Raw genomic sequence first — 26,090 nt, forward strand, 5'->3', positions numbered from 1 at the left:
AGCTTTAGGCCATTCCCTCAGGTCCTGACAATGATCACCACAGAGCAGAGATCAGTGCCTGCCCCTCCTCTTCCCCTCATGAGGAAGGTGTAACTGCAATGAGGTCTCCCCTCAGTCTCCTCTTCCCAGGGCTGAACAGACCAAGTGACCTCAGCAGCTCCAGATGTGGCCATGTCCTGCACAGAGCTCCCTGTGACCTCAGAGGGACAGCCAGCAAGCAGGGAGCAGCTCTGGACTCCACACCCAGGCCTGAGGACTGCTCAGATATTTTTCATTTAACAGTGACTGGATCTAATAAACAAAGACAAATCTGACTGAAGTCTCCCAAACTCTTCCTTGAAGCGCTCTTGTCTGTCTGGCCTGGGAAGAGGTGAAGAGAAGTTGAGTCCCTTGTTGCTACAGTGCAAAATTGGGCAGCTCCTGGTCCAGGCACTGCTCAGCAGCAGAGAGTTATGATGATGATTCTCTTCCAGCTGTGCTTGTCCCTTCCCTTGTTTTTTACTGGGCCAAGTTCTCTGTTGAGGAGCTTGAGCCAGAGATGACCAAATACGTCACCTGAGTCCCATCATCCCTGGGAGTGTGGTGATGCCAGACAGAAGGCATCTGAGGTCAGCCCTGCACGTGTTACATGAGCAGAGAAGTATCAGGAGTCACTTTTTATTATTTTTTTTAAATTTTGCTGGCACATGTCTTGCGTGTCAGGTTGTTCCTTCACACATGCACATGTGTGCACTTCATTACAGCTTCTCGTCTCTCTCCCTTCCTCTGCCTTGCCCCGCTTCCCTGCAGTATCCTCCTTCCACCCTGGGGCTTGGAAGCTGTGCTCAGCCTCTGCTGAGCAGGAAAACTGCTTCCAGCTGTGTGCTGTGACAGGCTTCCAGCCGCTGTGCAGCTGTTCCTGGGCTCCTGCTCCCCAAACCAAGGGAATGGGTGGGGAAAGGCTGATCCGTGCTGCTGCCTGCCTTCTGAAGCCTGACTCTGGGTTTGGAGCCCACCCTGTGCCTGAGAGCACTGTCCAAACGTTCCTTGAGTTCTGTCAGGTTCGGTGCTGGGACCATTTCCCTGGGGATCCTGTTCAGCGCTCAGCCACCCTGTGAGTGAGGAACCTTCTCCTAATATCCAACCTAAACCTCCCCTGACACAACTTCAGGCCATTCCCTCAGGTCCTGTCACTGGTCACCAGTGAGATCAGTGCCTGCCCCTCCTCTTCTGAGGAAGATGTAAACCACTGTCCTCTTGGGTAGGAAGGTGCCTCCCACCCTGCTCACATTTTTCAACCTCTCCTGGCCATGCCACTACTTGTGGTCACTTTTTGCCTGGTGCTTCCAAGGCCATGTGTCTGCCTGGCCCAAGCTCCTCTGTGAACCCTTGTCCTTCTGGCTGATTCAGCAGTATTTTCAATTACAGTCACAGCCACATGGGCTTGGCTGTGCTCCTGCCATGCCTCATTCCTGCTGGAAGAAGGGGAGGCAGGCAGACGTTTGTGCATTCTCTGGTGATGCACAATCCCCATCCTGTGGTCACCGGGTAGCTGTAAAATTAAATCAGATCCTTGCTGTTAACCAAAAGGCATCTGCAATGAAAGGAAGTTAAATGCAGAGCTGGAGGGGTTGTTCTGCTGCTAACAACACATTAGAGGACCTGCTAGGAAATCAAATTCACTGTTCTATCCTCGCCCACATGATTAAGTTCACTCCCAGCTTAATGTGATTTAGGATTAGGTGGGATATTTTATATTGATTGTAGTTCAAGGACCCCCTTTTTTTTTCTGGACTTTGGTAACATTGCCATTATTAATGGCATATAAAATGGCCACAAGTTGCACCACAGGGGAGGTTTAGAGTAGACATTTGGAAAAATTTCTTCATAGCAAGGGTGGTCAGACATTGGAACAGGCTGCCCAGGGCAGCGGTGGAATCACAATCCCTGGAAGTGTTCAGAAATTGTGTGGATGTAGCAGTGTGGGACATGGTTTAGTGGTGAACATGACTGTGGCACAGGTTGGACTTGATGATCTTAGAGGTTTTTTCCAACCTTAATGATTCTATGACTCTATAAAATCCACAGGATGTGATATAGCAAACATTAAATACATAAAATAGTTTTTTTTCCCTGCTGTATAATCCTTCCATGAGGTAGGAAGTGGCCAGATACTCCCTCTCTAGAGACCATGCAGGAAGCCAGAGACAAAAAATTCTACCTTCACCAGAATTTGGGTGTTTTCCAGGCAACACAGTGATGCTGGGAGCGTTGATCTCTGGGACTGGCAGAAGTGTGACCAAAAGTCCAGACCTTCCAATCCATGACAGGGCTGAAAGTTTGGCATCTCTCCCAGAAAGGGGGGGATGCACTTTGTCATAGCAAAATTACACAGTTGTGTGACTAAAATCTGCTGCAACAGGGACAGAAACTGCTCAGGGCCCTCCAAAGCAATGCCCAACCATTTATTATGTGGGGTGAAAACACCTCATGGGTGTTCCCACCAAACTGCTGTTCCTGGTTTTGTTTTGTTTTCCTCTAAACTTGAAGCAAGATGACCAGCTCTGTCTCTTTTCAACTAAAGCATCAGAAAAATGGGGAACAAAAACCCTGGAGGTCACTGTTGGAGCCAGGATGAGCTAAGGATGTAGAAGCAGCAGTTTGAAGGGAGAATATCTTTGAATAAACCAGCTGGAACAGGGAGGTGACTTTCAGAGTTCAGGGTCTTGTAAATATCTGTGTTCTCCACCTTTCTAATGAAAGACCCTACCTCTTCCCAGACCCTTGGAAGCACTTGGCAGGAGCATAGATCAAGGAGGGAGAAGCCTGTTCTGTGCTAGAGATTGATTTGGTTGAGTCAGAATTAAGAAAAAAAGTGGGGGAACACAATCTAAGGAATAATTTAACTTTTATTTATAGTTATTTTATGGTCTGCCATGGAGCCTAATTAATGTGGTCAGTAAACTCAGTCTTTTTTTAAGACCCAGCTACAGTGATGGCCCTGCCCAAGCCCTAAGATAATTAATGAACAATTATAGATAAGAGAGAGACAGCTTTGAAATCAATGTTTTACACAAGAGCCAGATATTACAAAGATCAATGCAATAATTAGGTTTTTTTTAAAAAATAAATATATCATACAGTTGAATTACTCCAGGGGTGCCTTTGTGTCTGAGGTTCAACCAGTGGATTCTTTTAATCAGAATTAGTTCTGGAATAGATTTTGCTGGCTATGGAGCTAAAAACGTAATCCTGGCTGGCTCATTCAGCTTTATTAAGCATTCATGACTATTTCTCAAAAGAGGATCTCTTTCTTCTCCTCACGAAAAGGCTCATCAAATACAGACAGGAGAGGAGAGGAAAAGAAATCCCAGCTCCATTGAAGCTGAAGCCAAATCTCCCATTGAATTCACTGGGACCACAATCTCACCTAAGCTGCATAACACACTTAAAAATGCTACTGGCCTGATAATTATACAAAATAAACCCCACATTTCTGTCCTGGGAGGGGAGAGGGAGAGGGAGGAGAAGAGGGGAACCTAACACACACATCTGTCTGATCCTGTGAGGCATTTACCAGTAGCATGTACTTGGCAAAAGATGTGATGTATGAAGTGAATAAATAACAAACCAGTCTGTGTTTCCTTGTGTTGCAATTCCTAAATGCTTTCAATGCACATAAATGATCCTAAAAGATGAACTTGCACTTCCTTTGAGGAATCCTTGAGGAATCCAAACACATCAGCACCATGGCTGTGACTTGGAAACCTGAAAGTCATCGAATGAGGCAGGCCCTGTCTAATCTGATCTGTGAAAAACTTTTGACTTGAAAGCAAGACTTTTCTAACCCTGACACTAAGGCATCTCTCAATGAATCACAGTAAACCCAGACAGCACCCCCCAACAACTGGCAAACAATCAAACCCACTATGAGTAATCACACCAGCAGCAATGATGTAAAACTCTGCCATACCCACTTCTTTACCTTTTCACCTACTGTGTGCATCACAGTCACCCCTGAGGCAGCAGGAATTGGTTAAAGCCACCTCATTTAAATACATAAAAAGCTAATGAGGCTTGCTGAAGGGGAGATGACTCACCTAAAGGTCTGCACGAAACCAAAAAAATTAAGCTCCTCTTTTTTTTTATCCACAGCTACTCCCCTTTGCTTCAACATTATTATAATAAAGTCTCAAAAGTGCTTAGTGCGGAACTTTCAGAGGGTGAGACAATTGCATGTGCTTAGGGGAGATACAGGGCTGCATTGGCTTAGATATGTGTCAGATTGTCTTTTGAAGTCTTTTTGAGGGTCTGATCTCACTCCTAATGTCAGTGCAAGTCTTCAAGATCAGCAGAACCAGGTATTTTTTGTTGGTAAGGAAAGGTAGAAACTGGAGCCCTGGAAAGGCAGAGCACACAGGTCTGGAATCAGTTACAGGGACACTCTGCCTTGAGATGAGCATCTGGCTATTTTTCAATGTGCTTTTCACTCAGTTAGGAAAATGAGGGAAATGCTATTTGATATTCCACTTTTAAATCCTGCTTGGGAGACAGGTGTTGCTTTGAACCCACATTATGGAAGATAACTGCAAGCTGGATTCCAGAGATGAATGTGAGGCAGATTAAGTCCAGACCACAATAATCTCTCTTCTCCAGCAACATCACTGACCGAGGATACTGAAGGCAAGCCAAAGTTCACACACTGGTTTATGATACTGTTAGCAAGTCTGCAGCCAAAACAAAAGTTCAAACATGGGTTTTTATGCATTTTATTTAGAAATCTATGTTCAGGCCATGATGACAAAAAACAATGAATTTCCAGAGTTTTCATCAGGGGCACAGATCCAGCTGAGTCTGTCAGGGACCTAATTGTGGGTAGTTACCTCATGTCAGCTACTGGCCCTGGAGCACCCAGCCCATGTTTCACACTCACTTTAGGCAGACAATGAAGTGGGACATCCTCTGGCAGAAGCAATCACAGAATCATTAAGGTCGGAAAAGACCTCTAAGATCATCGAGTACAAACATTAACCCAGCACTGCCAAGCCCAAAGCTAAACCCGGTCTCTAAGCACCACATGAACTTGGTTTTTGAACACTTCCAGGGGTGGTCACTGCTCTGCTTCACTGTGCAGCCCATTCCAATGCCTGATCACCCTTTCAATGAAGAAATTTATTCCAATATCCAAGTTAGCCCTTCTTGGTGTAATTTGAGGCTATTTCCTCTTGCCCTATCACTGGTTACCAGGGAGAAGAGCCTGACCACCACCTGGCTGCCTCCTCCTGCCAGGGAGTTGTGGAGAGCCAGGAAGTCCCCCCTGAGCCTCCTTTTCGCCAGGCTGAGCCCCCCCAGCTCCCTCAGCTGCTCCCTTGTGCTCCAGACCCTCTTTGGACACTATTCTGCCCCACTTCCACCTTCATTTGCACTTCCTACCTGGAAATGTGGCCCAAGTCTCATCTGCCCTGTGCAGGGGATTGAACAATCAAGCTGGATGAGCATATTTTAACCCAAATGTGCTGCCCCAATGCTTGTCTCAGCAAACAAGGGTGCAAAAGGCAAACAAGCAGCAACAGGCAAAGATGCTCCTGTTGGCACTGGAAGTGTCTTTTTAAGGCAGCCAGAGAGCTCTGGTGTGTCTTGGCCACCGCTGGCTGCCGTGACTAATTACAGTGTTACACAGTGCTTTTTTTCTTTGGAGATTTGCCAGGTTTGGAAGAGCTGGCTTCAGCTCTGTTGGATTTCTCACAGGGAAGCTCCTTTGCCTCTGAGGAGTCTCCCCCTTGCCCCGAGCTCAGGATCTCTGTTATCTGTTGTGTATGGATGAGACACCCAGCTGTTATAATTTAATCCCTTTGGCTTTCCCAGGTACTGGAATCCAAGTCAATTGAAGTAAATGACAGCCTTATCAACTCCATGGACTTTGAAGCACGCTCCAGCTATGGGATTGATCCAATACATAAATGCCAAGTCTGATTCCAGGAAGGGAGGAAAATCATCAGCTGAAATTATTTAAAGGCTTGCAGATATATTTTGGCATGCTGAATGGAAATGGAGGAATTTCTCGGGGAGAATGTTAAATAATTCTCAAAATAATTGTTAACACACACAGCACAGCCCCCATCCCACCTCTGTCACACAGGTTAGAGCTTCCCCACTGTAGTGAAATGTTCACAAGTTTCCATTGTTTATGGTTATACTTATTATTGTTCCTGGAAACAAAGATCAAATCAGTGGCCAGCTTCAGAATTTTAAAATAAAAATTTGTTGTCAAGGTGTGCTGGTCACTCTTGTGTCCAACAAACATCTGCATTTAGCTACAGAGCCATTTAGACAGGGAGTGCTGTTCAGGACATAAACTGGGCCAAAGCCCAAGAAACAGACCTGGCAAGCCCAAGCTCCATCATCACCTGCAGCTGGAAGCACTGGCATCCACCAGCATCCAAATTTGCTTGGACACATTTCCTGAGCACTCCAGTTTAAGAACCCACACCTGAATGATCTCAGGATGTTTTATCCAGGCTCTGCTGCTCCATTCACACCATTCTGGAACCAACAAATGCACAGAGCACCCTGTGTGGAGGTTTTGGGGTAATTTCAGCAGATCTATGACTGGCTGCCCTAGAGCAGGCAGCTGAGGGCAGGTAAAAAGCTAAAGCAGGGCACAGCCAAGCTCTAAGTAAGGAAAGAGATTTTATTAATAGTTTTCTTTCATTACTGAGATAGAAACTTCAGGACAAAAACTCTTGACAAAAGACAGGGAAAACTGTGAACTTGCTTAAGTGTTGTGTACTTCAGAAACACTGAGCAAACCTCCTGCAGGTACTTCTCAAATAGAACCACCTCGTGCCTGCTGCAATTAATGACTGGTTAATTGCATACATTTCAAGAAAGAAAAGTCTTTTGTGACTGATCAGTCCTTCTGAATTTTTCATTTAAACAATTTGAGGCAGAGTTTGAATACCTGTCTAGCTCCAAAGCTGTCAAAAATACAGGGCACATCAAAGAGGCTCTGCTGCAGCTCTAAAAAGAAAAGAAACAATTGTAGTTGTGGTATTGGTAAACCTACAAGGGTTTCTCTGTTAATATCTCCAGCTACCACACAACCACAAGAACTGACATGATATGCCATGAGTTTTCCTTTTGGGTATAACCATCCGAGCTAAAATACCCCATTATGCTACAAGATTGATGCTTAATACTTCATTCCAGATGTGTTCTGGCTTAGTTAAATATTTAACACATTTCTAGAAGAATGTAGTCTATAATTGCATTAATACTTCAGAAGAATGATGTCCTGGTGAGTAAAGGGAAAGCTATTCCAAGGCTGGCTGTGTCCCTACTCCTGTCATTGACAGCAGGACTCACCCAGGTTACATTTAAAAAATCTGATAATCATTAATCTCCATGGATGGCATTGACAGAGCTACACAGGCACAGCCCTGACAGTGTTCCCCAGTAACATTTCCAAGGCCTAAGCAAAGTGACACTGCAATCTGGTAAAATTCCAGACAGCAAAATCCCCATCTAAATTCCAAATATATCCAAGCAAAATTACACGACGCGTGTTGCTGGATGTATTTAATTGCTGAATTTTGTGCTGTTAACAACAGTTTTGCCTTCTTCCCTGTGCTTTTCCACAAGCTATAGCTCAAAAACCCCAAAGTCTAGGCACATTCCCACCTTTCTCTAATTCTATCCTTCCTTACCCTTCAAGACAAAGCAATAAGACACTTTCATCCTGTTGGGATCTGGTGAAAGGAGGAGAAAACACAGAGCTTCTTTCCTACCTCACACCATGGGCAACAAAGCAGCAGATGATTTATAAAAATTAATACTTAGAAAATTTAACAGTGCATTTTCTACTGAAATCTATGGTTCCATTAGGCATTAGGCCATGCTGGGTGTCTTTATAAAATTTATCCCTGCATGGGTCCAGGATGGGGAGATTATGCCAATAGGACCATTAGAGCACCTAGCTAAAGCTGGGAGTGTTTATTCACAGGCACAGAGAAGAGCTGGGAACATAGTATTTATTATCTGTACATCAACTATCCTGCACAAGTAATTCCTATTACAAATCAGACATGGAAAATAAAGGCAGCAGCAGGGGGAAGGGAAGATCAGAAAAACAAATGAGGGCTGGGGTAGGTGAAGATTCAATTTTAGTTAAAAGACAGACATTATTACTTCATTGTTTTTTAACATTCCAGATTTATTCAAAAGACATTATTCTGCATGTATCTTACAGGTCTTAAGACTGGTAAAACACTAGGAATAACGTGATAACCCTAGCAAATGAAGACATGGCTGAAATCATACCAGAGTGATTTTTCTTTTCTTTCAATAAAATTTTGGACATTTCAATCCCATTTTTAACACTGGCCAGAGCTATTCATACCTAGAGCATTTGGAATAGTCCATTGAAGGAACAAAACTTGACAAGATGGAAACAGCAGACTACACTCGATTTCTGCAACTGCTGGCAAAAGCTGCTGGAGAAGTATCTGCACACTTTAGAAATGTTACATCAGTGACAGATGGAATTTTGTGCTTTAATACTTTGCTTGAAAAGTCTCTTTATCCAACATGAAGTCAGCAAATCTCTGCTGGAGCTCCTTTTCTCTCTCCTGCTGTCGCTGCACATCTTCCTTCAGACACTGTAAGGAAAACATCAGTAAACAACCAGTCAGTTTTCCACCAGTCACACCCATGAAGATCATTACCAAAGGCTGTATTTTAGTTCCTCCAGAGGAAGAGCTCAAAATTAAGACAGAACATTGCTGAAATTACTTACTTTAAATATAAATGTAAAATAGAGCAGTGGATGTAGAGTATTAAGAATCACAGTTATCTTACTTCAAATGTCAGGTAGCTCACCCTGTTTTTGACAGCAGCTAAGATCAAATGCTTCAAAAGGAGAGATTTCAAATTGGAACCTTGCCATTTACTAAAAACAGGTGCTATTAGCAGTTATCAAGTGATTTAATATGTTTTAACTGTTATCTTTCAGTAAATCAATTAATCACTTCTGAGTTTGTAGACACATCTATCAGCATTATCTAAATCATCTTCACAAAATCAGTTTTAAGAACTGATGAATTTTATCTTTTTTTAGCAAGTGGTTGAGAATATCTAAACCTCAATGAAAACCTCTGTTCTGGAGGAAAATCACATTACAATAAAAATTGTGCTCAGGTGAACACTTATTCCTTGGAAAGAAAGGCTGGTGCTGGTTCAAACCTAGGACTGAGTCTTGATTAAGGGCTGTCTCATTAGCTGAATAAAAGGAGAATATCCTGGAGATCCTTAAACTAAGAAAAGTGGCTCCAAGGTAGTGATTTCAGGTATATACCAGCATTTAGTCTGCTGGCTTTTAGGGAAGAAGGAGATTTTAGGCAAGTTTTACACTTACCCAAAGCTCTAAGAGTAATTAAAACTGAAACAAACCAAATCAAGAGAGAGATGGAACTTGTGCTGATACGCATTGCAGAAGACTTATAAAATAAACCACGCAAGGAAATAAAAAAACCCCAAAGTTAAAGAACACACTGCCAGATTAGTCCCAGCCTCTAATATGTGTATCACAGAATCGCTGATATTGAAGTAAAAGACAGATGAATCTGGTAACAGCTAAAAGTGTAATTTTAAGAGGGCATTAAAAACTTGATACCAACTTGGGCTGTAAAGGTCAGTGTTGGGGAAGATGAAACAGGAAAGCCTTATAAATATGATTGCCTGGCAAAAGATTTTGAGAATATAGAAACTATAAGCGAGATTGAAATGAAAGCAAGCTGTGACATACCAAGCCTTAATTACTGAACAACTGGAAAACAATGGCATGGCTGGCTGAAGGTAATCCCCTTTTGATGAAACAATATCCTCTGCTTGCAGACAGGTCCAAGGGTCCAAGCAGACCCTGCCAGCTTAGCAGAAGGGGTCCAAAGAGGAGTTTTTAGGGTTTAAAATGTAACACAGTATGGTAATGTAGTGATTCTTATAGGCTGTATGTAAATGCTATAGGATTTGTATCTTGTACTAGATTGGTTAGTGAGAATTAGAATATTCAACACAGAAGAAGGCTTATTGTACTGTTTTGGGAACCTCGCTGTCTTACCCTCTTATCCTCTCTCCCCTCTCATCCTCTTTACCACTCTCTTTACTTCTCTTGGGCCTGCTCTGAGCCGTGGCTGGCAGCTCCCAACAGGGCCCTGCACCCAGGCTCTTTGCAATAAACCCCAAGTTCCATGACCTGGCTTCAGAGATCTCTCATCTCTGTCCATCCCGACTGTCCTACCCCCTGTCGCTCCTACAGGTCAGAGTTCATGCCTTGTAAAAACATCTTTTCCATGAGGTGCCTGGGTGTGACCTCAGGTACTGGATTTTGGAATCTCACCTCCAGTCTTCGAGGGATGGCAGCATCCTCGTGCTTCTTCAGCTCCTCAAAGGTGCGCAGCTCCAGGTGGGCCTGCTCGATCTGGTCCCACAGATCGTTCAGCTGCTTGATGAGCCCCATTGCTCGAGACTGGTAACCCCCAAGAAGGATCTTCAGCTTCTTCTCCATCTTGGCAGCCCTCTTGGCTTCAGTGGTCATGTGGCCTCTGTTGATCTGCCAGAAGGAAGCCAAGAGTTGTTTTAGTTACCCAGAATTCAAAAGTCAAGAGGGGAGGAAAAAAGTAAAAATGTATCTGTGGACTGGTGTTGAGTTGATCAAGTTCTTTGATTTCTATTAAAATAATCATACTTCACATTTTACAACTATCTAGACCTCTGGGTTAAAATCATTACAATAGACATAATACATCTCTAAAATTGTAATCCAGACAAAATCCATAAACAGACAAGTGACACAAATTACAAAATTCTGTCAACTGGGACACAACACCAATAACTGAACATATTTGTGTTAATTTGCTATAAATGTTGTATGAAACATTTATAAATACCAAAGGTAACAGAAGTCTTTGTGTATTTTTCCACCTGGGGTAAAATTATATGAGCACTAAAAGAATGAAATCAGAATTTTTAAAGGCATCAAAGAAATCTTTAACACTGAATCCTAATCACAAATGGCCTAAAGATGAATATTAAATTACATAAAATATTTGGAAGAAATTGTTCCCTGTGAGGATGGGGAGACCCTGGCACAGGCTGCCCAGAAAAGCTGTGGCTGCCCCATCCCTGAAAGAGTTCAAGTTTATGTTGGACAGGGCTTGGAGCAACCTGGGATATGGAAGGTGTCTCTGCCATGGCAGGCAGTGGAATGAGATGATTTTTACAGTGTCTTCCAGCCAGACCATTCTATGATCCTATGAAACCAAGAAGGAACAAAGGCCTCCACCACTGAGCACAACTGCGGAGAGGTGCAACAGCTCACATCTCTGAACAGGGACATAAGGTTCCTTGTTGAGGCTTTTTTAATGCTACTTCCTTAAAAAAACCCCAACAAAATTAGAAAGGACTGTGTGAAGAATGCCAAGCTCAAGAAAAAGCTGAACTTCTCATATTTTGATTTTTGCCAGACTTAATGATATATTAGTGCAAAACATGAAATATGATATGAAAGTTTCTCAAGTATTAAAATATAAAAGACTAATTCAGAACCACAGTGTCTGAGTCACCAATCCTTGCCTCGTATCTTTAAAAATCAAAGCTTTACTGGTGAATGTTCTCACATACAAAGAATTTACCAATAATCAACCAAAATGCAGCACGTTTTCATTGCTACAATTACTCAATATATCATTTATTACTAATGAAACAGAACTCCTTTGGGGAGGAACTACTGAAGAGGGATCTGCCCTTCACAGAGATAACTACAGTCAGCCATCACAGTCTCACACACCAAGCTACTGCAAAGTGCATTTCATCAGCCTTCCAACTGTACTGAAGTACCCTCTCTTACACAGCTGCAGGTTTCTGTAACGTGCCCTCCTACTCCTTAACAATTTATTCACTCATTTAGAACAGTTTTAGTTGGTGGTGCAGAGATAAACAAAGTGAATGGTCAAGGGAGCAAACTGTTAATGGGTGAGTGAAAGAGAAATTTGACTTTCTGAGCTGTCTAGTTTGCTCCTGGGGAGAGCCATGCAGACTGCTATGCTTTTCAAACTCTGCTGGCAATGTAGACTTAAGCTATGCCCAAGGTGCTTTAAGCATACAGAAAGGCGCCTCTTTTTCAATATTTATATAAATCTAGAGAAAATTAAATAAATAGATTAGGGATTTGTGAGGATACTCTCTGATGGAAAAGTATGAAAGCTTTAAATGTCTTCATTGGTAAATAATATGCTATTACTGCAACAACAAATACAGCTGTGCGGCCAATGAACTATTTTCCAATTACTGTTCCTTGGATGAAAAATGTGCGCTGAGCACCACTGACATTTAGAGATCATGGAATAGATGGATGCACAGGCAAACAGAATTTTGTTTGTAACAGAGGCCTAATGTAACAAAGATCAACTGTCCATACTACTCCCAGCATTACAGACAATGTAGAGTATGGCTGGTATGAAATGAAACTCCCATCATAATGTCACTCTTCAGAGCAGGCTAAAAAAGACCATTTAGAGAAGTTCCACTCTTCTGTCATCCTGAGTGAAGATCTTATTCTTTACTGTGAGGGTGGTGAGGCCCTGGCACAGGTTGCCCAGAGATGTGTCTGTCCCATCCGTGAAGTGTCCAACACCAGGATGAATGGAGCTCTGGGCAACCTGGGCTGGTGGAAGGTGTCCCTGCCCATGGCAGGGGGTTGGAATGAGCTGACCTTGAAGATCCCTTCAAGCCAAACTATTCTGTGATTCCACGATCTCTCAACCACCTAATTTTCCCATAAAATGTGAAACACTCAGTACCTGAGGGCATAAATACAGTTATCAGCACTACCCCCACCATACACAAAAGAGACTGGATCAGGGCACTGTAGTCACAAGCCCGGAATTATCCTCATGCTCCAAGTACCAGCAGCAGTGGCAGTACTGGCTTGGTCTCGCACTTTTACACTCTTCAGGTGGGATTCACTTTGCTTGGCTTTAGACATCAACATCTGAGTTTGTCACAGGAGATCCTTCTGTCATCAGGAGAGAAACTGGCAACTCCAGGGCATGGCTCATCTGATCCAGAGCCTTGGGACAAGATTAAACACCTCATGAAGGGCTCTTCACTGATGGTGATGGGAGCACAAACTGTCTGTTTAGACACTGTTATCCAAGACCAGGTAGATCAATCCCACCCCAAGTGTGTACTATCTTAAGGTGTTCGATACAATAAAGCATTTTAAAATTTAAAGCTTCTAACAAAGACAGTTCAAGTCTAATACTTATTACAGCACCAGTCCCTGATTATTTGAAATTTTCAGAGGATTTGACTTAATATTTCTGAGTTGGTCTGGATATCGGACTCTTAACTACTAGAGCTCCTTAGGTTACATGTTCCTATATTGCTTTTCTATTCAGTTCCTTGTCCCATCTTGGATTATCACAGGCCTCACTGCTGTGAAAAGACAAAACCAAGAAATAGAAAAGAAAAAAGCCTCCCAAGTTTCTAAAACCAGAAATAACAGCCCTTTCTTCCTTCTCTGCTTAAGGAGAAATGTGAACACTCACCACCTTTTCCCCTCCCTCCCAACTACAAAATTTTAGGACCTACTATGAGAAGGTCAAAAGGAGGTCTCAGCTTTTGTAACAAATACTATTTATTAAAAATTGCTGACTGCTGCATTAGTGCCAAAAACTGCATATAATTTCAGTTCAAGCTTCATAAAATTTTAAGGCTCAGATACCAAGCTAAAAATTCCAAGCAGTTATGAAGAGGTGTGTTTAAACAGTAGTCTACATTATTTGCTTAAAGCAAAGAAATAGATTTGAGTAAAATCTGACAACCATTTCCCCCTGAACCTAACAGAAAGAGCAAAGACATTTGAAAGATTTCTCCACTTATTTATTTTGTACTGTTCCTTGGTCAGCTTTGGTTCTGCTGACTTTTATACCAGCAACAGCAAAATGAGAACAGCATGTACAGACAGGGGGTAACATGATATATGATGTTAAGGCAAGTGTGAGAGCTTCATCCCATCCCAAATCTCCAATGTAAAAGCTTCCCTCATGACTCTAAAGTGGTGTTCAGTTTTCAGTACTGCACTATAGAACCAAGGGAGAGAAACCAAAACAAGCAGCAGACAAAAGAGCCAAAAGAGCAACAGATATAACCAGAGGTTTATAAAACATGATCTAGAAAAGGGAGACTGACTGTAAAACCAGGGTTTGTTTGATTTGTTTTTCCTCTGCTGAACAAAAAAAGAGAAAAAAAAAGACACCCTGCTTTAAATATCCCAAAGTTAATTGTGAAAAATTCATCTGTTCTTACTGCTACTGAGAAAGGAAGAGGGACTTAAATTGGGAAGGAAATTTTAGATGTTAGTTGTAAGGTTTAACTAAGGACAACGAAGGACAGAGAAGGATTCCTTATAAGAACAAACATCACTGGGAAAGATTTAAGAAAAACTGACCGTGAGGAAGGAAGAGCTCAATTGCCTTAAAAACTTCATTTTCAGAATTCTCATCTCACCAGGTCTACTGAGGACACCCCTCCTCAGTTCCAAGGGTTTTTCGCTGTACTGACTGGTTTGTTTTCCTTCCCTTTAATGTGGAGCTTTTGGTAATCCCTGAACAGCATTAAGCTCTCTTGTCTTTTAATTGATCTTCCTAATCATGCTGGATGGATTAAACAAACATGGAAGAAAAACTGCCGCATGTTCAGAGCAGAGGCACAGTCAAAGTAAACCAACCTGTTCCGTGACCTTGGAGAATCAACATCATCACAAAGCTGCCTCGCTTGTGCACAGAAATCCTCTGCCAGCTTCAGCCACGCCGGCTGAGCAGAGCACTCCTGGAACATACATGGGACTACTCTAAACCTTACTGTAACTTCCTTCCTCACCTCAGACCCACACGTGGCCCTCCCAAATTCAGTTCTGCTGGCAGGAGATGGATTGACTTAATTGAAATGGCAGGTTTGAGAGCTTGGCTCATGCCGGCTCAGCTGCAGTGTCTGCAGTGAGAGTGCTCAGCTCAACAGCAGCTTGTGCTCCAGGCCAGGCATTTCCAACCACTCCAGGGACAACAAGAACCCCCACACTACAGAATCCTCTGGCCATGCTGAGATCATCTGCCCTTACGAGCTTATGGTGCACTCAACAATAGCATACTTTAAAAAAAAGAGTCATTAATTTCTCTACTTCAAAATGCTTTTTCAGTTCCAAGTTCTTGGACAAAATTCTCCAATTTTGGCTTGAAACACTGTTCTATTTGTCTAGAGTTTGACCAGGCAAAACTCCCTGTAGAGCCCTGCCTGAGTTACCCCCAAGTTAGTAAAATATAAGTCAGCTCTTGGAAACTGAGGCTTGGAGTTAGTATCAAACCAAAATTGCATGTCCAGTGTAGAACAGTAAGGCCTCAATCAATTAAACATTAGCTCAGCTCATTGACCAAAACCACTTCATGGGCTTGACACAATTTCACATTTCTGCTGTGGCACTAAAGATCACGGAATCAGAGAATGGGTTGGGTTGGAAGGGACCTTAAAGATCAAATCATTCCAACCCTCCAGCCACGGGCAGGAACACCTTCCACTACACCAGACTGCTCCAAGACCAAGTCCAAGCCCAAGCTGGCCTTGAACACCTCACCTCCCGTAAGGTGCTCTACTTAATGTACGAGGAAGAATGAGGATCATGAAGTAAAGGGGCTGATCAGGATCAGAGCAGTCAAAGAGAGACAGAGCTTGTAGCTGGTAAGACATGAAAAAGAAGAAATTAATTCTAATTGACTGGGATCACACTACGTTTTTTATGGAAAAATTCACTTTAAAAAAATACTCAATTTAAGGCATTGCTGGTAAGCAGCTACAGCTTCCCAACTGAAACTAAACCAGATGTTCAGAGCTTGCATAGCAATATAAAGCTGCCTTTTCCCAGTTTAATAGGGGAGCCCCAGATAAACTCCTATATTGTACTTTGTCACGTAGATCATGTACCATTATGACTTACTGGTATCTGCAGAACACTGTTCTCTCTACTCACAGCCAAATCTAATGACCCAAGAGCATGCTCCCCCTGAAGTATATTCCACAAATTATAATGACTTGTCTTCAAACACCATGAGTCAGTGTGACTGCTGAGTAAAAACAATACAGGGTATATGAAAAGCAAGTGTTCCTACAGGGGCTCACAGCATCCAACTAGCACTAGAATAATCTAGGAAAGTTACTGTGCAAGTCAGTAGTCATTGCTGACCTACAGCCACGACATTAAAGTTCACTTTGAAGATCTTTTATTTGAGAACAGCTTCTAAGACCAGCAGTTTTATGAGTGATACCTATGTATGCTCCCTACAAAGAAAGGAGGTTGTACTGAGGTGGGTGTCAGTCTCTTCTCCCAGGTAACAACAAATGAGAGGATGAGAGGAAATGGCTTCAAATTGCATCAGAGGTGGTTTACACTGGATATTAGGAAAAGAATTGTTATGGAAAGGGTTGCCAAGCATTGGAACAGGCTGAACAGGGGAGTGGTGGAGTCCCCATCCCTATAACTGTTCAAAAAATGTGTGGATATGGCACTTGAGGACATGCTTTAGAGGTGAACAAGATTGTGGTATAAGGTTAATGGCTGACGTGGTGATCTTAGAGGTCTTCCAAATTTAATGATTCAAGGATCCTATCTCAATCACAGCAGAAACACGTCTAGAAGAGCATAGTTCATGATGAAAAATGAGTAATTTATTTTTACTAAACTTTTTTGGAAACTCTCTATCACTCATTGGGGAAGGAAAAACAGACAGCAACACCCACCAGAGGCCAAGAGCTTTGATAAACCACAAGCAAACAGAGGTCACTGCAGTGTCTGGTGAGGTCACAGGGCAGCCAGCACAGTGTAAGTGCCTCCAAACACCACTCCTGCACAACCAGAATGCCTGCACTGGCCTCTTCCAGAGGCTGACAAGGTTGTGGAAGCTCAAGCAATAGAGGAGCTGCCAAAGAGCCTGGCTCCCTCTCAATACAGCAGAAGCTCCATGGTGATCCTGCAGCACTCAGTTCTGGACAGTGAGGGTGTGCAAGGGCATTTGCAATGAGAGCTTTGTCAACGCTGACCTTTATTTCAAAGCACATACCAGATTCTGAACAATCTGACAGTGAAGACCCCTGATGCCTCTCTGCTGTGATCCTCTGAAGTGTATTCCACAAATACAAGACATTAGGACAAAATAAAACATGTGACCATAAAAGCAATGCTACTCAGGATTTTTACCATATTTTAATTTTGTGAGTAATTTCTCTGTTCCTAGTCCTATAAAATCTCTTATTTTCTATGGGTGCTTTCTGAGTACCAGCACACCTGAAAATGCAAAAGAAACTGCAAACTTTAGCACATAAACTAGAGAGAAATTAAAAGATAATCTACAATAAACTAAAGTGATACACCCTGCAGCAGAGTGTACCAGGTATCCTATAAAACTCCACCTAAGCAAGTTGTTTTAATCTGAATTAATTCAGAGGACTTGGGCTGCCATTAAAAGCAACCATCAACACTTTGATAAATCATCACCTTGATGTATCTTGGATAATGCAAAGAATAGTTAATTTACTAGATTTTGCATACACAGTGTATCTTGAACTTTTTCCCTGCAGGCTTCCAATAGCATTTATAATTTAGTAATCAACTGAAATGATAATGTTAACTACAATTAAAGTATTTGTATTCTGCAAGCCAACTTTATTAACTGTCTTCAAAGGAAAAGTAAAGACGGCAGGAAGTTTCTATGTTGTGAACTACAAAGGGAAGCAACTAGGCTGTTAAAGAGATGCCTTTACTATCTCATTTCATCTTATAATGTTCCCAGCTTAACATATGTTAGTAGGAATGCTTTTCTTTATAAATGTATTGTTTGGAAGAGAAGGGAGCAAAAGGCATGGCAGAGAACTGAAGCCATTACTCAACACAACTGCAAGCATCAGAAAACTTCAACTTCTGAAATCACTTGCTCTGCAGTGTAGCCTAGCCTTGGAAAAATACTCTGGATTTCTAAAGCTACTGGAAAGATCAGAAAATTCCACAAATCTAAGGTGTACCAGAGCCACATACTGAGGTCACAGGGATTCACCTGCATAGACCTGGAACTCCCCATCTGTAATGCAAGAAAGTTCACATACTAATCCTCTAACACTCTAAACCCACATAAAGTAACACATTCAAGGAGTCCAAAACCCTCAAAACAGAGCAATGAAAAGTATTAATAATACACAGCAGTACACTCCAACATCAGAACTACTGATGAGCTGTGCATTACTGATGATGCCTGGACAGGATACCCAGCCAAACAGAAGCTCTCCACAACGGCTCCACTTTGCCTCCTCAAGTCCATCAATAACAGCACAAATCTGTTTATGGTATCAGCATCCATTTGAGAAAGATAAATGTCATGTCAACATAGAATGCCACCACTAAACCACTCAGGCAGTGAGAACAGGACAATTAGAGGAAGATGAGTGTGTGTCCACACCATCAATCCAGCCAGGAATCTCTAAGTGATGAAGACAGACCCAGAAACAGCTTGTTTTTTCTGCACAGGATCTGCAGGGTGTCAGCAGCCCCATATGGAAGTATTAGACAGTGACTTCCCCCATGTGCAGCTGTGCCAAATATCACTACACTCTTGTGGCTTTTTCCCTCTAAAAATCTTAGTGCACTATAAATGAGAAGAAGCAGCCCCCAAAACTGACCAACATCAGTTGCTGCTGCTGGTAAACTTTGTTTCACAGTTTCTACTCTTCTCACAAAGACAGCTAAAGAGTACAAGCAAGCACTTGGGGTACCAAAAGCTGATCTAATATCCCTGCTTTTCATTAAGCTTGTCTGATACTTCCCATTAAAATATCTATTTCAACTGATATTGCTTTCAGACAATTTTAATTGGAAAAACATTAAAATGAAGGTGGGTTTTGTCATTGCTGAGAATGGGGTAGGGAAAAAAAATCTGTGCTTTTTTATTGCATATTCATTTGTTCATTAAACTGCTATGCTTTTTATTTATTGTTTAAGAAACAATACAGCAGGTGAGCTATGCTTAAAAAACCTATATATCTTCCTTTTAGGAAGGGCCTTTTAGGGTCAAGCCACAAAGGAGCACTAAACTGCATTTTGCACACACTTGGGAGAGATTTTCAGGTCAAATTTAACTTTGCACAGAGTCCACCTGCACTCAACAACAGTGAGTTGCGAGAGGCAGCACAGTGCTCACTGCACCTGCAGGCATGGGGCTCTGCCGGCCCCACTGGGGTGGAATTTTGGAACACAGGAAAATGGGAGAGCAGGATTGTGTGTGGAATTGCACCAAGCCATGAGTCTCATCCAGCAGCACTCTGAGCTCCCAGGGGATGTAGCTACATTAGCCAGAGCCTCATGACTGCAGTGACTGATAACAGACACAGGATGGGTCAGGTTGGAAGGGACCATGGTGGCTCATCTGGTGCTTCCTCCCTGCTCAAGCAGGGTCATTCTAGAGCACAGGGCACAGGATTGTGTCCAGGCAGTTCTGGAATATCTCCAGTGAGGGACACCCCACAGCCTCTCTGGACAATCTGTTCAGTGCTCGGTCACTGCACAGGGAAGTTCAGCCTCCTGTCCAGGTGGAACTTGCGGGGATCACTCCCTGCCCGTTCCTCTGGTGCCATTGCTGGGCCCTGGAGCAGAGCCTGGGCCCTGCTCTGACCCTCCCTGCACACAGGGACACCCAGGGATGAGGGCCCCTCTCAGCTGCGTCTCCTCTCCAGGCTGAACAGCCCCAGCTCCCTCAGCCCTTCCTCATCAGGGAGATGCTCCAGTCCCTCCATCATCTCTGCCACCCAGCACTGGACCCACTCCATGAGCTCCATGTCTCTCTTTTCCTGAGGAGCCCAGAACTGGACACAGCACCCCAGATGTGCCTCAGCAGGGCTGAGCAGAGGTGAAGGATCCCCTTCCTGAGCCTGATGGGACACAGCTAACAGGATTTTGTTAAGTGTCTTTCACAGAGTCCCATGCAATGTTGGCAGAAAATAAAACCTTTTTTTTTTTGCAAGACCTCTGATTTGTATTTTGCTTCCTGGGTTACTGTCTTATGACTGCAGAGCAAAGACCAATTAGAACAAACATTCATTAGTTTGATAAATGACAACTTGACCTTACTTTGCTTTAGTATCCTTAATACACATTCCACCACCAACTACTCATTCAAATATTGAGAAGAGAAGGACAGAAATCAACAGCACAAGAAAGCCCACACAGAAGTAACCAATTTAGACTGCAGAAACAGTGCAAAGGATAAAGGCACAGGGCCACACACCAAACAATTAAGAGAAAACAAAATATTCAAGAGCTACTCATTAAGCAAGTACCATCCACCCTGTGCAGTAAATGAGTCTGTGGAAAAACTAGGCTGCAATCATGAAATTAAAGACTGTCTCAAAAAGCATATGCACAGGCAAATTAAGGCTGTTTGTGCATTCCCTAACTTGGACTGTTTGAGTTTGCAACTTTAATAATGCCCTTCTAATGTCATTTTGGACCTAAGATATTTAAATTTCAAAAGGATTTGTACACCAATTAGGTGCAGCCCTCTGACTTCAGGCACGCTGCCTGCTAGGCCAGGCTGCTGCTGAGCTCCCACATGGGTCTGGGAGAGCAGAGCAAGTGAGAGTCTGGCAGGCAGCGCTGGGCAGGGCAATGGTGCTCTCTGCTGGGTGAGCAGCAGCACGACAGGGGCTCTGGAGTTCATACTAAAACCCTGCTACCGGGATACACGCAGGTGAACTGCTCCTGGCCTGTTAGCTGGGCGAACAACTGCGGGAGCTGCACCTGGACAACGCCCTTGACTGACAGACTTAACAAAACACACACTCACGTTGTATTTCATGCGTAGGAATCAAGTGAAAATTCAGCCTTTCTGGACTCTAGTTATTGCTGGGGTAGCAGCTGTCTGGGGAGGTTTACTTCTAGCAACAGTAGCTATGCTGATGTTAAATAAAGAAAAACTTTTTTTGCAAAGTTTCCTTTTACCATAGGAAAAAAAATAATCTGATTCTTGCATAATTTAGAGAGATTTTTAGGCTAAAGCAGTATTTTAGAAAACATTTATGACTTACTGCAAGTCAGAACAAACGTTCTGTGGCAAAAAACTGTTTCAGACCAGCTTACTTGTTATCATGAACATTGTCTATTTTTGGATTTTTTTTTGGCGTGTTTGGGGGAAAATCTAGAGAGAGGAACAGGTAAAGGAAATCAGTGTCAAAGGGTCTGACAAAGAAAGTGAAATGGGATCACAAACATCCCTTGCTCTCTTTTTTGGAGGGAATCTCTGGAACTGGAAGAAGATGCCAGCCTGGAAAGAATTCAAGACTATCTAACCTTCATGTATGTAATAGTCAGTCAGAAACCAAAATTAAGTTGGAAAGAGAACTTGAGAGGAACTTTGGCACAGAGATGGTTTTGTTAAGCATCCTTCTCTGAGGTTTCTCCTCATCCTGGCCACAATCAAGTGCAAACTGAGAAAGATCTGATCCACTCACAGCAGAGATGAAGAAAACATCAGAAAATCCACATGTAATTAACAGACAGCAGAACCTGACCTTCTCTCCAGTAGAGAATGGAGTGGATGAGCTGTGCTACAGCTATGAGTGCAGAGAGAAACTTTGTGTGGGAATACTCTGTGTGGGGATATTTTAAGGAGGAAGATTAGAGAAGGTGATTTAAGCACCACAAAAACATCTATAAACTCCCTAGGAAAATTCCTCAACCACCAACCTTTTCAAATGAATCTCTTCAAAAGACCTGACTGAACTTCTACAAAGAAAAAAAACCCAAAAAACACAAGGAAACTCAAAAAAAAAGGAGGTGCAAAAGGCAGAAAAAAGTGACACTGACCTCGAGTCTCTTTTCAAGTGACTCTATCCTGTCTTTTTTGCTGGCCAAGTTAGCCCTTGTGTAGCGGCTCTGTCCAGGCAGGTACAACACTTGGCTGTAACATTCTTCCCACACCTGGTTATAAGCTTCACTTGACAGCTCTCCATGCCCCATTCCTTGCTTTACCACCTCCATCTCTTGTGCCAGTAGATCCTGTGCCTGTTGGAAAGGATGAGAGAAGATGCAGTTAAAATACACAGGATACAAGGAAATTTCTCTTTTCAAACCTTCAGTGTGCAATTCATGGGGGCAGCTTTTCTTTTCATACTCAAAGCTCACCATCAGGTTAAGCTAACTATGAAATCGAACACAGATGCTGTGGATTACAAATGAAACCCAGGCTAGAAGGCTCCTCACAGCACAACTATCCCTCATTTTATATAATTTGGCCAAACCTGACATCACTCTGGCGTGGCTAATGAAAGCTGTGGCACAGCGAGGTACTTCATCTTGCTGCACAAGAACAGAGATAAAAGCAGGAACCTTGAGGGGAGGGAGAATTGTTCAGACAGAAGCAGCTGTCCTGTGAAACAAAAATCACTTTTCATTTCCTTTTGCTTGCCCTTCTCCACACAACCTGGAAAGTCAAGTCTAAACATTCTTGGGTGAGCTGCGTAAGCTCTGCTGCAGGAAACACAACTCTGACTGAAATGAACATGTTCTGTGGCTGAAGAACTGCTGAGATACGAGCACTCTGCTGCTTCCAGTTTAGTTTACAAAGTTTACAATGAACTGAAAGATTCTTGTTTGTCTCACAACTCTTTAATATTTCTGACAAAGAGACTGGCCTGCAAAACGAAACAGGCACACAGATCCTTCTGATTTTATTAATAACTAAAAAAACTAAAGCATCTTTGTCAGTCTAGACTTCATTGTTCATAAGAACATGTCCATCTCCTCTCTTTCAACAGCATTTACAGGTGCAGCACTGTAACTTCCCTATCAGCAGTAGCTATCTTACTACAAGCAGATGTTATGTTTTGTAATTGCACACTGACCAGGTAGAAATTCAGGTATCACCAGATTAGATGATTCCATAGACACTGGGTAATAGAAAATTAATTACTTGTTCTTCATGGTCAAGACAGATAAAATAGGAGTAACACAACCACACCTGACAAAGCTAAATACAATAAATTTCAATTAGCCAAGATTAGCACACTGTGAGGAACTACTTGAGGGTATTTACTTGTGGCACCAGAAGTGCTTCCCAGCTCCAGGAGCTCAGCACACCTTGCCCAGCAACACTACTAATCCTTCCCAAAAGAGAACTGCACATCAGGAAAAGAAAGGAGTATTTTATGAAAGGGTTTTAGGATGAAGATGTTCTAAAAACAAATGAAGTAAAGCAAAATAAACAAGGTCCAGATGAGATCACAGAGATAGGAAAATTTTCTGGTTTGAACTGGATTTTAGACAAGACGGAATATTGTCCTGAATGTTAGAGAGCAAGCAGGAGCAGGGATGCAAAAGAACTTCTGCCCATCAGTTAGGAGACGAAACTTCCAGGGACTTTGAAGAAAAGTTTCCAGACAAAAACTACTGGACCGTGTAATAGTCTCTAAGGGAAGTGATAGCAAACCTGATTCTTGCTGCACTTCAAAACAACCAGAGAAAGCACTTGGAGAACATTCCTAAGGGAACAATCTGACACTGGCAGGGCAGTGAAATTCATGATCTAACTGTATTTTCCATCTTTAACGTCTCCTGGTAAGAGATCTTGAAGTATAATTTTTCATTTCACAGCATATTGGAAGTACATACTGTTCAGTGTTTCTCCTTTCAGGCTCTACATTCATTGGTCAGATATGGTCAAGGACATGGATTTAAAATCTGCTTGTGTATCTTTAGAGTCACCTTAAAGGAATAAGGAGTTTAGGTGCAGAGATACAACAGGTATTGTCAGAGGACAAGTCTAAAGAGACAGACAACTTGGTGGCACGTGATTTTGCTCTTTTCATTCATTTTTATTCCTGCAGGCATTTGGTCAAAGGTTATTGGCACAGCTTCACAGGTGAAGCTCTTTGAAAGAGCTAAACCACAGAATTGCCTATCTGTCACTTGGCAGCAAAAGGCAACATCTGTAGCTGCTTAAATAAATGAACACCCTGAACTGGAACCCTGGTCCAGAGCTGCTGTTTAACTTGGGATTACAATGCAAAACAGGACACAGTGCCCAGGCCGCCCACTCACTGCAGCCAGCCAGGGCCCAATCTGCCTGCTCAGCACTTCTGGACCAGGTATGGCTGCATGATCAGCTGCCACAGCCCAGCAGGCTCTGCACCAGCACAGCTTGCCTGGACTGAGCTTGACAAGCACAATTAAGCAACTTGATTTGCTGCTCCAAGGTACAAGCTGACTACCATTGTCCTATTCAGTCTGCACTGTTTTGAAGAAAATGCTTTGTGATTCTGGATTAATAAAATTCAGAGGCAGTAGAAGGTGGGTATCACACCTGGCTAATGTCTCAATGATTTAACAGCAGTTTACAGAAATGGCAAAGTGGAATTTGGTAACTGTTGGGGTATTATTCCTCTTAGCCTTATTTAAAATGATAAGCAACCACAGCACATTCAAATTTGTACCTCATTGACAACATCTATAGGCAAATAGAGCATCCTCATCATTCTGCTGAAAGCCCAGATTAACATCAGCTCACAGAAAGCAGAATGTGCACTTAAATCATCCTTACTTATTAACTTATCCTTACTTAATGCTTGGCAGTGCTGGGTTAATGATCAAACCTGATTATCTGAGAGGTCTTTACAACCCCAACAACTGCATGACTACAGCCCTTCATACAACCCTCTGGAGATCTCCCAAACTCAATTCTGTGTAGGCTTTTTTCCCCAATATTACAGAACTATGCCCTAAGGAGACTTTAGGTCCCCTCAGGCCACACAATTCTCACCTTCTTGAGATCCTCTTTGGAGAACTTCTCATAGGGATTTTGTTCCAAGTAAGCCATGTGCTCTGCATTGTTGCTTCCAAATCCTGGGCCTTTGCCTTTCTTACCAGTAAACTGTTCTCCAAATGGATGGTGTAAAAGATCAAAATGAAGCATGGTAATCATCTCTTTCTTTATGAGTTCTTCACTTTTCTGCAAGTCTGTTAGGGGTGGTTCCACGTTTAAGGGCCTCAGTATTGTTTCATTAACCTGTCCAGGAATAAAAAAAAGTTTGTAAATATAATATACACCAAAGATAATATTAAATTCATGTAGCTCCACTCAAGTATAACTTTTATGTATCAGCTGAACCCCACAGCAGAGGTGCCAAAACCCTTGTGACACATGCAGCAATCTCATCATCTGTGCAGACAAAATACCACATGACAGCTCTGCTGGGGAAGTTTCCTGAAAATCAGAATAGTCAAAGATTTCACTCTCTCATGATTTCCTTAGACTGTATTTCCTCCTATAATGGTTAAAGCCTTTATTTTTAATTTTTGTTCCTTAACAGTGAATTTTGTCTCCACTTACTTCTGAGGGCCGTGGTAGATTCTTCTGCACAGCTTTGTGCATTCTCTTCAGTTCCTTGGCACGCTCTGCTTCTCGGAGAGCCTAAACAGACAAGCCAAGTGTTACTCCAGCCACTGTAACACAATCAGATGCTGCCTAGGAATGTATGTGATATAAAAACTAATTGATTATTGCAGCAAAGATTCCTTCCAGTATATACAGACTTCGTGTTACTAAGCCAGAGCTAAATAATGTGATGACAACGTAATTCACTGCCTCTGAAATGAATGGGAAGAGCACAGCAGATTAACTCCAACAGAAAAGAGATCTTCAAAAGTCATTTCCAGGCATCAAATTCTCCTTCAATCTCAACTGCAGAAAAATTTTGTTCTTTACACATTTCTCTATGTGTGACAGCTGCTCTAATTCTTCAGACATTAAATCCACCAGGAAAAGAAAGATTCTTAAATTAGCAGCTGTGACTCTGTTTCTCATCTTCAATGACTTAAAGCACATATTTCACTAAAACACTACTTGTAAAGTGGAAAAACACGAGAGAGTTCTCTTTACAATACACTTTCAAGCAATAAATAACATGAAAAGCCAGTGCTGTCAGGAACTTCAGGAACAATGACCAACATCTTCCATGTTGTAATCCCA

The 26,090-nt window shown here is 42.5% G+C and overlaps 1 protein-coding gene across 1 annotated transcript in view; it reads right to left on the reverse strand.

Moving 5' to 3' along the window:
- Window positions 1-8,127: 8,127 nt before the first annotated feature.
- Window positions 8,128-26,090, reverse strand: part of CDC5L (cell division cycle 5 like) — a 31,439-nt gene continuing 13,476 nt past the window's right edge. The window contains exons 12-16 of the mRNA XM_030945368.1: window positions 25,452-25,532; window positions 24,882-25,127; window positions 21,932-22,129; window positions 10,373-10,585; window positions 8,128-8,636 (exon numbers count right to left, since the gene is read on the reverse strand). Of these exons, the coding sequence (XP_030801228.1) occupies window positions 8,532-8,636; window positions 10,373-10,585; window positions 21,932-22,129; window positions 24,882-25,127; window positions 25,452-25,532 (843 nt within the window). The 3' untranslated portion in view covers window positions 8,128-8,531. The remainder of the gene's footprint in view (window positions 8,637-10,372; window positions 10,586-21,931; window positions 22,130-24,881; window positions 25,128-25,451; window positions 25,533-26,090) is intronic.

This window comes from Camarhynchus parvulus, chromosome 3 (genome assembly GCF_901933205.1).
Source record: "Camarhynchus parvulus chromosome 3, STF_HiC, whole genome shotgun sequence".
Taxonomy (NCBI): Eukaryota; Metazoa; Chordata; class Aves; order Passeriformes; family Thraupidae; genus Camarhynchus; species Camarhynchus parvulus.